This window comes from Fulmarus glacialis, unplaced genomic scaffold (assembly GCF_000690835.1).
Source record: "Fulmarus glacialis isolate BGI_N327 unplaced genomic scaffold, ASM69083v1 scaffold23802, whole genome shotgun sequence".
NCBI lineage: Eukaryota > Metazoa > Chordata > Aves > Procellariiformes > Procellariidae > Fulmarus > Fulmarus glacialis.
Window position 1 is genome coordinate 24,131 of NW_009200089.1, and position 13,724 is coordinate 37,854.

The 13,724-nt window shown below is 41.5% G+C and overlaps 1 protein-coding gene across 1 annotated transcript in view; it reads right to left on the minus strand.

Annotated features, from left to right (window-relative positions):
• The window catches only part of GALNS (galactosamine (N-acetyl)-6-sulfatase), a 42,270-nt gene that overhangs the window by 15,796 nt on the left and 12,750 nt on the right, over positions 1-13,724 (minus strand). The window contains exons 9-10 of the mRNA XM_009573484.1: positions 10,091-10,227; positions 7,342-7,444 (exon numbers count right to left, since the gene is read on the minus strand). Coding sequence (XP_009571779.1) covers positions 7,342-7,444; positions 10,091-10,227 — 240 coding nt within the window. The remainder of the gene's footprint in view (positions 1-7,341; positions 7,445-10,090; positions 10,228-13,724) is intronic.

Genomic DNA, 13,724 nt, shown 5'->3' on the forward strand with positions numbered 1-13,724 from the left:
TACAGATGTTGGTCAGATTTGATTGGCAAACAATTTTCTAAAAATATCCTGTGTTTTTAATGGACAGCTGGTCAGTGGAGCAGTTAATATTCTGCTTTTCAATAAAGCAAGAAGTTTAGAAGCCCATGAAATCCCATTTATCTGCACAGAGCTATAGATTCCTGAATCACTGACTGGAAAATATAAGAGAGTTGCTTGATAGGTTGTAGTGGCCTACCAATAATGGACTCTAAATGGATACAAAAATGATTGACCTTTCCACCTTGTGACGCCACAGGCCTCTGAAACACACAGTGAAAAATAGATTTTCCCCCCCTTGCCCCCCCCTCAAAAGGAACAGTTAATGTAAAGGTATCAAAGCCTACATAACATCCAAATTATAATTTGGATGCAAATCAAACAAGCAATTTAATTAAGAGCCTGCTAATTGGTACAACGCTCTTCGGCTGCAAATGCTTTAGTTTGAAAGAAGATTTTAGTCTCTTGGGTATTTGTTTATACATTGCTCTGTTTACATTTTATCTTTTGTTTCTTATAAAATCCTTGTAGCTGAGACTCCAGAACACAGCCCAGGCTAGATCCCAAAGACTCCTACGAAAGAAAGTGCTGTGACAACTTGCCTGATGCCACTAGCCAAAAACTATCTGTCTTTCTAATCTAAGCACTCAATGCCCTCTTCAAAAGTAGTCTATTGGGGAAAAAATAAAATAAGAAGAAAAAAAAAAGATCTAGCATACCGTTTTACAACATTGATAAGTAACTCTCTTAAAATATGGCTGAAACCATATAACCCTTTAAATTTCCAAGTCCCTTCAACTTTATCTCCACAAATAAAATTGACTATTATTATTTTTATGTACTGTGTGACTGCCAATATTCAACCTACAGAAAGAGTTTAAAATATTTTCTACCTGCTCATCAACAAATGAGCAAAAAAAAAAAAAGAGGTAAAATTATATCCTCACACCCCTGATCAAGGCATTGTCCAGCATCACAGTAAGTAATACACTACAGATATAGGTAGAGAGCCTAGTCTTCTGTCCCTTAACTTATCATACAAAAAAAAAAAATTACATAGAGTTGTGTAAGTCAAAGCATTTTCAATTGTCAGGATGGAAAGAGAAAGATCAGTTATACCAGTGAACTGAAATTCTGGGATCCCCAAGTCTGGATTGCTTTTCTTTTCTGGAGCAAAACCAGTATAAATTAAGTCTGCTTGAGATTTGAGAAGTATTTGAAGATGAGACAGCTCACGCTCTGGAGCATCTGGACAATGCCTCTGGTTGCTTGGAGAGCGTGCAAATTTGGTCACGTGTGGTGCCAGGAGCTGGGGCAGAGGAAAGTCCCAAAACTCCTTGTGTATGTCTTTGGTGGGAGAGAAGGAGCTGCTCTCCAGCTCCACTACCCCAAGCAGGCTGCAGGACAACAGCCCTGGAGAGGAAGGGGGCTCTCTTCTAGATGATAATTTTAAATCATGTCACCATTTTGGATCATTTCTTGCTCTTCATTAAACAAGACTTCTTCTTTCTTGTAAAAGCCTGAGCTGACAACATGCCGCTCGGACCCCAAGAACACTGCAGGCTTTAACAATAAATGCAAATGTGCCAGGTTCTCAGCTGGAGCAAAAGCCACATCATTCCAGGGCTGCAGAGGAGCTCTTCCCATTTATGCTGACGAAGGACCAGCTTCAGCTCTCTGGCACTGCCAAGAGAATGGCAACTTCACCCAAAAATAAATCTATGTTATGTCGGAGAAGAGCAAAGAGGTAGCTATGCCTGCCCTATCCACCAGGATAACAAAACCCAAATCAACTACCACTTCATCTGCTGTTATTTCCTTTAAGGTATTTATTTAATAACAATATGCAGGGGATCAATAGCCAGTTAAAGCACGGGACTAGCACGGGACTAATATTTTACTCTGCACACTATCCAAGGTGATTTGCATGTTTACAGGTAATACTGATCAAACAAAGTAGAAAGGTCACTCCCTGTGTTTAAGCAAATTCTTGGATCTTTTCTCCTCAATTATAAAAGCATGAAAGCCAAACCAGAAGATCCTATCTAGAGCACGTCTGTGTCTTCTAAGGGAACCCATAAAAGAGCATCAGATGGCAACCAGAAATAGCTCAGCTCCTGCACCCGGTCTCATGCACAGGCACGGTGTTTTGCACCACTGCAAACAAACGGCAGACCTGTTTGCTGTAGGAGAAATTCCAGCAATCCTTTTTTTTTTTTTTAAAAAAAACATTTCCTGCACATCAGGTAAACCTTTCGGTGAGCATGTCTTTTTGCCCTTCTCCCCAGCAATTGTGTAACCTGGATTGTTTTTCTGTTCATAAGATCTAGTGGCTATTGGTTGCACAGCTTATGCTTTAATTTCCAGAGCAAATGGACCACAGATGCTATGTCAATATAGACATGAGACAAATACAGCCGGTTGCCAGTTTGGGCTCTCTGCCAAGTGATGGAATCACCACTTGTGTTAACGTAAGCCCTCTGGCAATTCGTCATCCTGGCACTATCCCAGATCCCTCCAACTTGACAAGCGGCTGCAGATTTTGATAGTGGCGCAGCATATCTGGGGTCTGTCTCCTGGTCATGTCTCCTCATTCCGCCACACAAAACCCAGAGCAGCAAAACTGTATTAATATTGGAAGGAGAAAAGAACAGCAGTTAATTAAAGCCAGGAACGTTGTTTCTTGCTGTTTGCCACAGCTCGGATAAGTGGCCATTCTCACTCTCCTGGCAATTCCCAGTAAAGGCCTCCCAAACTGGAGCTCTGAATGACCAGACACCTGAAAGTGTGGCTGCCAAGCTTCAACCCTGTCAAACAAAAATTGCTTCTAATGTGTTAACTGTCTGGAAGAGACCCCAGAAAATGGGCAGATCAGCAAGCCTCCAGCGGCTCTCAAGCAGAAGCGATCAATGGCTAGCTCATATGCTCAGAGGACCACAATCAAATGTCATTATTTGTGAGGTTCTACTTGACTTCACATCCCCCTTGCAGAAAAGGCTTTATCGATCCCTTCACGTTGAGGAGAAGGGCAATCAGACAGACTGCGGCAGGAATAACCCCTTTGGCATTTTACATTAAAACAATAGGGTCTTCTGGAGGCACCTACACCAATCATTTAAAGACACAGGAGCTCTCATGAAAAACCACTGAAGACTACTAACAAGATACTAAGCTGACAGCAGAAAGGTTGATGTTATCAGCCACTCTCCAATGAACCAAAAGGCGTTTTCCACATTTTTTCTTAATTATTTTTTCCCCTTCTTGCATCACTGCTCTTGGAGGGCACAAGAACTATTCTCTGCTGGATAGTCTCTGTGGCAGGCTCATACTCCTGCCTCCTCTACATAGCATTAAATTAGGCAATTCCTGAAGGACCTGCTGGCTACTCAGATAGATCCATAGAGAATACCCATTTTTTCCCCTTTCAGGCCTCTCCTTCCAAACAAGGAAGATGAAATGTACCTCTCCCTTCAGTCCAGTGGACAAAATAACTCACAACAATGCAGACTCTGAGTGTTCGTATTTTAGGAATGGGAAGCTGTGCACCCAGCATCATGGCTGTGGGCACCAGTAGCAATAAAACAGAAACGCCAAGTTCGCAATCCAGTTCAAATCTGGTAATGAGCAAGCATGACTTACAGGCTAAAAGGATAGATGGTGAGAGCAACAAGAACAGCATTTTACAGGAGACTTTCAGTAAAAGTCCTGTGTATCTTAAGCCACACAAGAGAGGGAGCTCCCCAGGTTTATCCTTAGTTCTTACTTCTGCTCCAACACACAACACATGTGGCTGCTTTTCATCACTGCTGATTTTCGCTACAAGAAGAAAGGTGGTCAGTGATGGTGGAAGAGCTTATGCTCTGATATCCACCAGTCCTCGAGCAATAAGGACTCAGGTCTTGTGCAGGGTGAAGATTTCTCTCCCTCTGCCAAACTATTTAAAAATCTTTACTATTTAAAAACATAAACATATTTTTCAAGTAAAGTTTCCTTTCATCTACCTCTGTTCCATTTATCACCTCTTGAATGTCAGATATGTCAAACTATCTAAACATGAGCCACCTATATGAAAGGAGATGGAAGCCAGGTAAACGGACCCAAATAAGCATCCTATGCAACCTACAGGAAAAATGTCCCACGCAGTGCTTACTCTCACCTACTTCTGTTGAGTGAGCCTTCCCTTTATGCTTTCAAGAGACTAACCATTCAAGAATGCAAGTTACCTAAGTAATCAAGTTAAGCCAGCAGAAAAGACAGCATCAAGGTATCCTCCAGCACTGAGAAAGACTACAAGAGTTTATGAGAGGCGTCAGACTAGAAGAATATTGCTTGGGGGTTAAAAAACAAATAAACAAACAAAAAATAGGAAGAACAGAACAGTGCACTTCATCTTTGTGAAAGATGACAAATTTTAATCCCAGGCCATAAGGCAGAGGATGCAGACCAGTAAGGGCATGTTAATGTCATGGGAGTCTAAGATGACTGTAAACCTGTGTATTGCTTGCATGGGATCTTTCCAGTGTAAATATTCCTAGTGCCATATGGAGAGAAGCATTCATGTCCCTGTTATGCTTTCCTAGGCTTTGCTTTCTGTAAGCTGCTTCTCTCTGGTACATTTTTATTTGTATATACATACTTTATTACTTAACTAACTTATACCACATTCAAACACGTAGCTTTCCAGGTTAGAGGCCAAAATTGCACACATTCTTTCTAGATAATCCTGAAAAGCATGGTAGTCCTAAACAGACCCAGGACGTGCACCAATTTCACATTTTCCAATATCAACATGAAAATGTGGTTCTGGCTGCTTTAATGGTATAATCTCATCTAAAAGTCAAACAAAAATGCACAAGGTGTGGATTAAAAACAGTGCAAGTTTTCTGTATCAGTGATTTCCCACACTGTCAATTAACAAAGGAATTTTGAAAGTGAAAAGAGGTTTGGCTAAAACGTGCCATGTATCTGTCAAAATAACGAGATACTCAACTACCCATAAAACAAACCTCTTAAAAATTTGCAGACAGCTGTTTTGACACACCTGGCCAACTTCAGATCTCTTTCAAATGGATGATGTGCCAGCCAGATACATTTGTTTATTCCAGGTCTGAGTTTGGACCTTCAGACATAGAAAGTTTCATATTTGAAAGTTTAACAAATCATCACAGTGGATTCACAATAAGGCAAGGACCCGTGCTAAAGATCATACAATTAACAAGCTAATTTACAATTAGCTGAAGTTGGCATGGCAAATCAAACTTACTGAACAGCAAACCCGCCAGCAGTCAGAATTTCTAATGCCACACGTGTGTCTGTATTTAAATACGTTTTTCAAATGAAATTAGCAAACAAATTGGTCTTTTTGATTCTGGCAGCACAATTGTAGTCCAGTATCAATACAGCTGAGAACACTAGTCACGGAAAAGAGGCAACTGTATTGTAAGGTGAGATTACAAAACTCCTAAAACAGGACTCAGAATCAGCATTCTGATTTATTTCTATTTTTAAACTTGCAGGGCTTGTAATTAATGGCTTGAGGACATGAGGAGAATTGGAACAAATTTCAGCCTCAGCTTCCTCTGCATGTTGTTAATGGCTAGTCTGTCCACTAATGTGCTCCAATTTTACCCACATCAACCACATGTGATACAAGCTGCAGGAAAGCAAGTGAATTTTTAATCATCTCTCTTATGTACAGTATAATTGCTGACTTCTATCAGACAGTAGTTAAACAAAGACTCAGAAAGAAATAAATATTCCTTAATTGCACAACTGCCATTGCTCACAGTAGGAGAGCCTTTGAAATGAGTAACTGGTCCCCATTATCATGGCTACACACATACTCAGACATGTACAAATAAGTTTAGATCAACGTAGATGTTTGTTTATTTCCCAGCTAGGTATGTGAGTGTGTGTATGTGCTTATATTACAATGGAGAGCAATTACTCACGTGTGACATTATCTTCCATGCACATGGGAAAAGCATGCCTCTAAGCCCATTCATATACCCACACACACGTACATACAAGCTCCCAGTGTCTCTCACACAGGGAAAATTCTTCATACTGTGCCACATGTGATATATGGGTTTTACTCGCATATTAACCTAGACAAATACATTATCTCATTTTAGCTGTGTAGAATTAGCTTTGAGACAGAGCGTGCAGTGCATTTCTGGAGCCAACTTTCCTTTCCTTCTTAATCCGTGTAAAACAGAAACTTTGACTGTTGGAGCATTACAGCCTTAAAAAGACAAACGCACATATTTAGAGCCCTGAATGTAAATGACTCCCTTGGAGCTGACGTTTCTTTCTACCCTCAGGACATCCCAATGAAAGAAACCATGCACTTTTATATCCACAAATGTCATCAGCACTTATTTCTGCACCTGTGATGCCTTGAGGACCCACCATAAGTTTAAAAAAAAAAAAAAAAAAGACATAAAAAAAAAAATCATACAAACAATCCCTCCCTAATACCAGCCTGCTGTTAAAATTGCTGAGAGCTGTGCCATAATGCATTTAGTTCATGTCTAAAGGTATAATCAGCAAGGCACATGTGTGAACCTGCCATTCAAGAAATGCCCCAGAGTTTAGTACCCAAGTCTGAGGCAGGAAAGATACAGAAGAATAAAAATAATAGTGTTTAACATCCAATTGTGAGAAGATCAGCCAGGAAATTACAAAAGCTGTGCCTATTTGGCAAATAAAATGTAAAACATCTTATAGTGTGATACGGGCTCGCAAAAGTGCTGATAATAGATTAAACACATGTACTCTACTGTTTAAAACAACTGCTGTTCTTTCCATGGTGCAGTTCCTATGGCTTTCCTTTTCCCTTTCAAAAAAAAAAAAAAAAAGCCAAAAAAACCAAACCAACAAACCCATCCCTGTTCCATTTAAATAGTTCAGGGCAGCAGGTCTTTTGTATTAGAAATTGTGAGATAGATGATCAATTCAGCATCGGACTTCAAACTTTGTAAGGGTACACATGAAAGCTCAGAATTCAGCAGGGAAAGAAGCTTAATATTAAGGGGCATTAAGTTCTGATTAAAGGGAGCACTTCTCAGAACAACTCAGACTTTGCTCATTTTCCTCTGCTTGTCTCCAACTTCAACTTCAGCAGAGCAGTGCTGTGACACCAGTCCCCTTAGATTTTGCAGCAGGTCTGGTAGCTCTTAAGAGGCTGCGAATAAAAGGCTGGCTTGCAAGTGCACAGCAACATCCCCCAATTTAAAACTCTGCTTTAAAGGATTATTTTCCCCCAGGAAAATTCTGTCATCCCAGGAGAATGAATGAGAGTGCAGGTCAGTGTCCTGTTACCTTGCTGTACTCCTCCCAGGAATTGCTCCAGGTCCAGTAGTGAGCCTTGTAAAGCCCGACTCTCACTGCCATCATCTCGTTACCACGATAATAGAATATGGGCCTGAGAAAGAGAGCAAAGCTGCATGAGAAACACCAACGCGACAGGCCCGGGCAGCCACCACCGCAGCAGCCTTGCTGATAAGGGAGACAAACACTTTAATGGCGTCTGACTTCCGATTCGGCTATCAGTCAGAAACAGGCTGCCTCCTAATAGTCTCCACTGCAACGTTTTCAATTAACATTTTTTAAAGTGTTCATCAAGTTGAGAGCTCACAGGGCGCAAGAATGAAACATTATACAGCTTGGCTGCCAGTGATTGTTAATCCTTGAACTATCAGACCCTGTTATTTCCTATAGAGCGTGCCGATTTAAACACCAAATGTCTCAGAAGTGGCATGTGTGTCTGTGTGTGCAAGAGAGAAACGGGGATTCGCGGGGATTCACAGAATATGTGATGCTTAGCCTCCTCTTTATGGCAGCACCAAGCTATGTGCCATTAGTGTCACATGGACAGGGTGGCCGGGGAGGACACCAGATGCTGGCCTGTTCTGGATGACATCTCAAAAAAACTCCATATGGAAAAACCTGGCAGCCAGACATGCTTTATTTTTAACTCCTGTTCATTTTCTTTCCCAAAATCTCCCTTTGCATCATCTAAACATACCACTGAAAACTGCAATTTTTTCCCAGAGGTTTTCCCTAATTAAAAATAGATTTGAGAAACGCACCTCACTCGGAGCATTTGGTCTGCACCCGTGTACATGCACTACCTTCTCCCTGGGCATCTCAGCAATGTTCCTGTCGGCTTCCCCAATAACACGCTCTTGTTTTTTGAGGGAACAGTACAAAATTTTACTGAAATGGACTATCTGCAGGAGAGAGGTTTGATTTGTTGGTGCAGCTCATTACACAAGGACATCAGACTTAGTCAGCTCTTCTCTCCAGTTGTTTCAGGCCGCTGACAGGACGAGATCATGAAGCTGTTTATCACTGTCGGTAGGGTACATACATCTTTGTCTTTTGTTCAGAGATGCCACTCGGCAAAAACTACTCACTCCGGTGATGCCACCTTGAAAAAACAGTCCCTAAATGCAAGGTAAGATTAAAATATCCACGTCCAAATGACAGGAGTGGCCTTAGAGCTCTTCTATTTTAAAATTGTGGACTCCCCTGCAGTTTTCTTGCACAAACAATGAGCCTTTCTCCTTTGTCACCAGGAGCTGCTCGTGAACAAAGGGGAAATGCTGCTGCCAGCAGAGCCCACTCCTGCATCCTTAATGCACCTGCAACGCTGGTGAAATAAAGGCAGCTTGAGAGATCTGCCAAAGTGCAGAACTTGATCTAAACCAGTCCCATTAACAAAAGCCCAAACAAATATGCCACAAAGTACACCAGTCTCCTTTTTCCTTGCCATAAACACTCACTATTTGACAAGCTACTCTGTGCCTCTTTGATTGAAGGTGTGGTGGTTAGGTTTTTGCTTTTTAAAAAAAAAATATTTTCCATCTTTGAAAGAGGATTACAGCTTGTACTGAAAATTCTGCTATTCCCAATTTCTTTTTTCCCCATTCACTTTTTCCTTTTTAAGCTTGAAAGAACACAACAACTGCATCTCCTGGAAAGTTTTTGGGGGCTGTGGAAACTGTGACCTGGTCAGATCTGGGAAAAAAAAAAAGAAGGGGAAAATAAAAAGAAGGAAAAAAAGCCATGATGCACATTGAGTGACTGCTATTGTAACACAGACAGCACCAGTTCCAAGGGGTTGGTGGCTGCAATGAAATTATCTTTTAAAACAACAAAGAAGCTTTACAAACTTTCAGAAGTAAAGATGGGATAGGCTGTGTTTGAGGAATATGCAATGCCTCATGTCAGCCACTGGCTGAGCTCTTTGGTAATACTGTACGCATGCTTCTTGTGTTAATGGGCACAAAAGCATTTTTACGGAACAAAGCCTTATGTCCAACACAGAAAAGAAGTCAAATATATTTTCCATGCGTATGTTTCCTCGCTGTCTCACAGAAGAAGAATATGCTTGTATTCAGATTTCCCAGGCTGCCAAATTCCTCATCAAAATCACAACTACAAGACCTCTCTTGACCTCCAATCCTTCCAGTAAGAGCGCCAAGGATATTTGCTGTCAGATCTTACTGCCTGTACCCAACAGCTGACAGCACTCCTCTATGCCCATAAAGATCCCAGGTCTTTAACCCAAATCTATTCTTGCAAAAGCATCCACAGAAACAGGACCTTGGGAGGAGGCGGGCTTCCAGATCGTCTGCAGCAGCCCAGCCTTTACCTCCAACCTCTCTCAAGCTGGGGCTATAAAGACCCAGCATATTCTTGGACGTTTTTCCAGTAATAAATAATGTATTCTCCCCTACCCAGGCTACAGTTCTCAGGCTTTTATCTCCCCTATTGCCATATGTTGTTCCAGGGATCCCTGCTAACCCCCTGACATTTTCATCTGTCCCCAGACTCCACTGTATGGCAACATGCCACATGTCAGGAAATCCCACCTCTGCTTGCACCACCAGAGAATTAGCACATAGCAAAAAGCTCTGATGCTACCCCACTTCACTGAGCAGGAGCAAAGATGCATCAATTCAGTTTATAAAATATCTCTGTAAACTTGATTTAAAAAATAAACCAAAATCTGGCATCACTTCAGTTTGGAAGCAAGGGTCGGAGCTCTGGGCTCATAACTAACCTGTCAATTAGCTTGCCCTGCAAGATGGCAGGTAAAAGGTCGATGCCGTCAATCTGTCTGTCACTGGGAGGCTGCAGTCCCGCCAGGGAGAGGCTGGTGGTGAAGAGATCCATCACGTTGCCCAGCTGATGATTGACCTGAAAAATCAACAGAAACGCATTTGCAAAAAGACCTTCGGTAAAAGTGAAAACAAAACAGGCTGGTTTCCAGCAAAGCAGAAGTATTGCTTCCTGAATCTCCTTCTCTGCTAAGCATCTTTTGAGAATATCTCCCTTTACGGTGCTGCAGTCACGAGTAAATCTCCTGTTAAAACAATAAAGGACATGATCCATAATTTTCCATTTCCAGGGAGATTTTGCATTTTGGTTCATTTTTTCATTTTCCTCTCTTTCTTCTCACTTCTCTCTGTGCATCTACTTTACAAGAGCATGTTTTCGCAGAGTTCAACTTAATTTAGCAAATTCCAAGTCATTTGTGGATTGAAAAATCAGCACTTAAACCAAGAAAAAAAAAAAAGGAGTCCTTGATTTGTTCCCTCTCCAGGTCATCTCTGGAGTCCAGAATACCCTGAGAGAGTTCCCAGAAAGCACAGGGATAGATGGATAATAACAAAAAGAGCCCGATGACTTCATCTGCAAACCATTTCCAACAATTCAAGAACTGTAAAGTTGTGGTATTTTTAGTATATATTTTAATAAGGGAGAAAAACATCTGGTTTTGGCTCCAATGGAGATGTGCAAGCTTTCCCCCCCTCCCCCCCTTGCTTTTTTTTTTCCTTCCTTAATTGGAAGCCATACTTATCTCTGTGGTCTTAATTATTTATATTTTAAAAATCTAAAAAGACTGTTCTGACTGATTCTTTCTGAATCTTTGCTCCCATCCTCCTTGTGGTATGCTACAGTTATCTGCTGTAGGATGTTTGATTAGCCAGCGACACACTAAATTGAAGCAGGTACATTCAAATCAAGAGCAAGACTGTTTTGCACAAGGATGTACCAGCATAAGATGCGACACGAAAAGAGCCTTTTCAGCCGTACCACTTGTTTGGAGACAAAAAGCCATCTGTAAGTACAGAAGCACTTTCTGACTGAAATCCAAGCCCTAGCAGCAGCCTTGCAAATGTCAGTGTGAACATTACGATGCTGGGACTATCAAAGACTTTTTATCTCTGAATCCTCTTTCTATGCAGAAACAGACCCCCAGCCTGTAAGCTGACACTAATTATTTAAATACAACAACAAATGATAACATAATAAATGAATTTTTCCAAGATGCTGGCTCTAGAAAAAAAAAACTGAAGGGAAAACGCTATTTGTGCTGGGACACTAAGCCTTTTATTAAGAGACTGGGCTGAAAAAAGTGAAGTTAAAGGAAGAATTAACAAGTTTAAAAAAAAAAAAAGAAACTGGAGAAAGCAACATGCAGGGGACTGATTACAAGTTTAACATTACAATAACACATTACTTGATTACAGTAATTTCAAATTTTAATGGCTTTCATTCATCAAAAGGTGTTGGCAGGAACACACAATATTAAAGCTGCATGCAAGAATACTTCCACAACTCTTAAGAAGAAATCAAAGTGCAAAGCTCTAAGCATAAGAGGAAGCCTGACCATGGAAACCCTTGCCCAGGAAAACAGTTAGATCAGTTGACCAAGATTAACAGATCTTGCAGAAGGTCTCAGGCAGTGGAGGTTAAGCCTTATTCATGGACATTGCTGCAGCAGGCAGCCTGAAAGAGGTCCTCAGCCTGTCTTTGTAGGCAATGACAAATAGAGATGAGCCCACAAATCCCTCACAAAAAACAGATGTATACATGAAGTTGCCTTTCTGCATGGAGAAGAGGATGGGGATCTTCTGATACACAGCTGTGGAGAAGGAAACAGAACTGAGCCCTCCGATGGGGTAACCCTGCTTCTTGCTCTCCCTAGGGCCACTTGGCAAACGTGGACCACTGGGGAGAACCAAAGCTGGCTGTGTCATCCACAAGATTAACTGTGGCAGACAGTGTTGTGTGCTTATTGGACCATCCCCTTGTACAGGCTCTTCTCTGGTCTCAGATGTGCACTCAAAAAGGACGGATATTAAAAAAAACCAGTACACACGCGTTCAAAAAAAACCAAACCAAACCATCAGCTCACACGTTAGAGAGCTGGACAGCCTCACGAGCCACTGGTGTTGGGAACACTGCACTCCCTCTGAAGTCAAAGGGGATTACAAGTGCTCAGCATCTCGACAAAGATGCTCAGTCCCTCGCAGGCTCATCTGCCAGCTAATTTACCCCGAGCGTGTCTTCGGAGAGCTGCGGGGTCAGCCGAACACCATATGCAGAGCTTGGAGTCTAATAAAGAGGAGATCTGGCACACGCCTGCTCCCTGACAACTGCTACGTCAGGAGCAGGCGGGCAAATTGGTGTCTGAGACTTTTTGTAATTAGGTCTCTCACAATTTATAAGGCAAATCCAAAAGTCACTTTTCTTGTTGTCGCTCCATTCCCTCGCCTCAATCTTTTGATAACAGGCAGCAAGAGGCAATTGCTGACCTGAGACTCGTGCCTCTAGTATCACCTAATTTATACATCGCCTTGTGACAATCCTGTGGGGCCACCATGGTCTTCTTGTACTGGCCCTTATTAACCATAACCAGATGTAGATGACTCTCTTTAATCATCCAATTACGCTTCTGGTCTCAGACAACATATTTCCATGAAGCAGAGAAAACTTCTTAAGGAAATTAAATGCCCATGCCACAGCCACTTGGATTTATCTGTGCTCTGCAGCACCACATTGAAGAAGAGGGAAAAAAAAAGGTTAATATTTATATAAAACTTTGAAGTATTTTCAGAGAAAAATAAAAAAATTACCATTTTCTCCTGTCAACAGTGCTCTTTCATTCTAGTTGCCTTTCCCTTTTTTTTTTTTTTTATGAAAAGAAAAAGAAAAATCCAGAGAGGGCAACAGCCCAGAGAAAATAAATAATATATAAAAAAAGAGTGAGATCAGATATTGCTCGTATCAGTGAGAAACAGCCGGTATTACGCACGTAAGAACGGATTTTTCCCCCCTCCTTCCCCCCCTTCTTTTTAATAAACTCTCAGTATACACATAACGTCTTTAAGAAAATGAAATCCTTTTGCTGTGGGCCACATCGCTAGAAGAAATAGTCACCACTGCTGTTATCAGTGCTTTCAAGCTTTAACTCTGAATCAAAGGCGACAATTAATAAAGTCGCCCCCGCCAGGAATGGAAAGGAGGAAAGCTAAATATTTGAAACTGGGTGAACAAATGTCAGGGTGTTTTTAAATAAAATCCTTTTACAGTTATCACAGCGAGCAGACCTGATATCCCTGTCTAATTCAATTTCAATTTGCGCCCCATGGGAGATAGTGAAGAAAAGGTTGCAACGCTGTCTTTGGGTTGATATGTTCTTTTCTCCTTCAGGAAGCAGGCACGAGAGAGGAAAGGGAGGAGGGTGAGGGAAGAGAGAAGGAGGATTCAAATACCAACAGAATATGATTCTTTTTTTTTTTTTTCCAGCTGGATCCTTCCAGAAGGCAGATGTGATGTGGGGAATGTTGAAATGCTGATTTGTTGTGAATTCACCTGGAAAATGTAGCTGAGAAGGAAACTGCAGA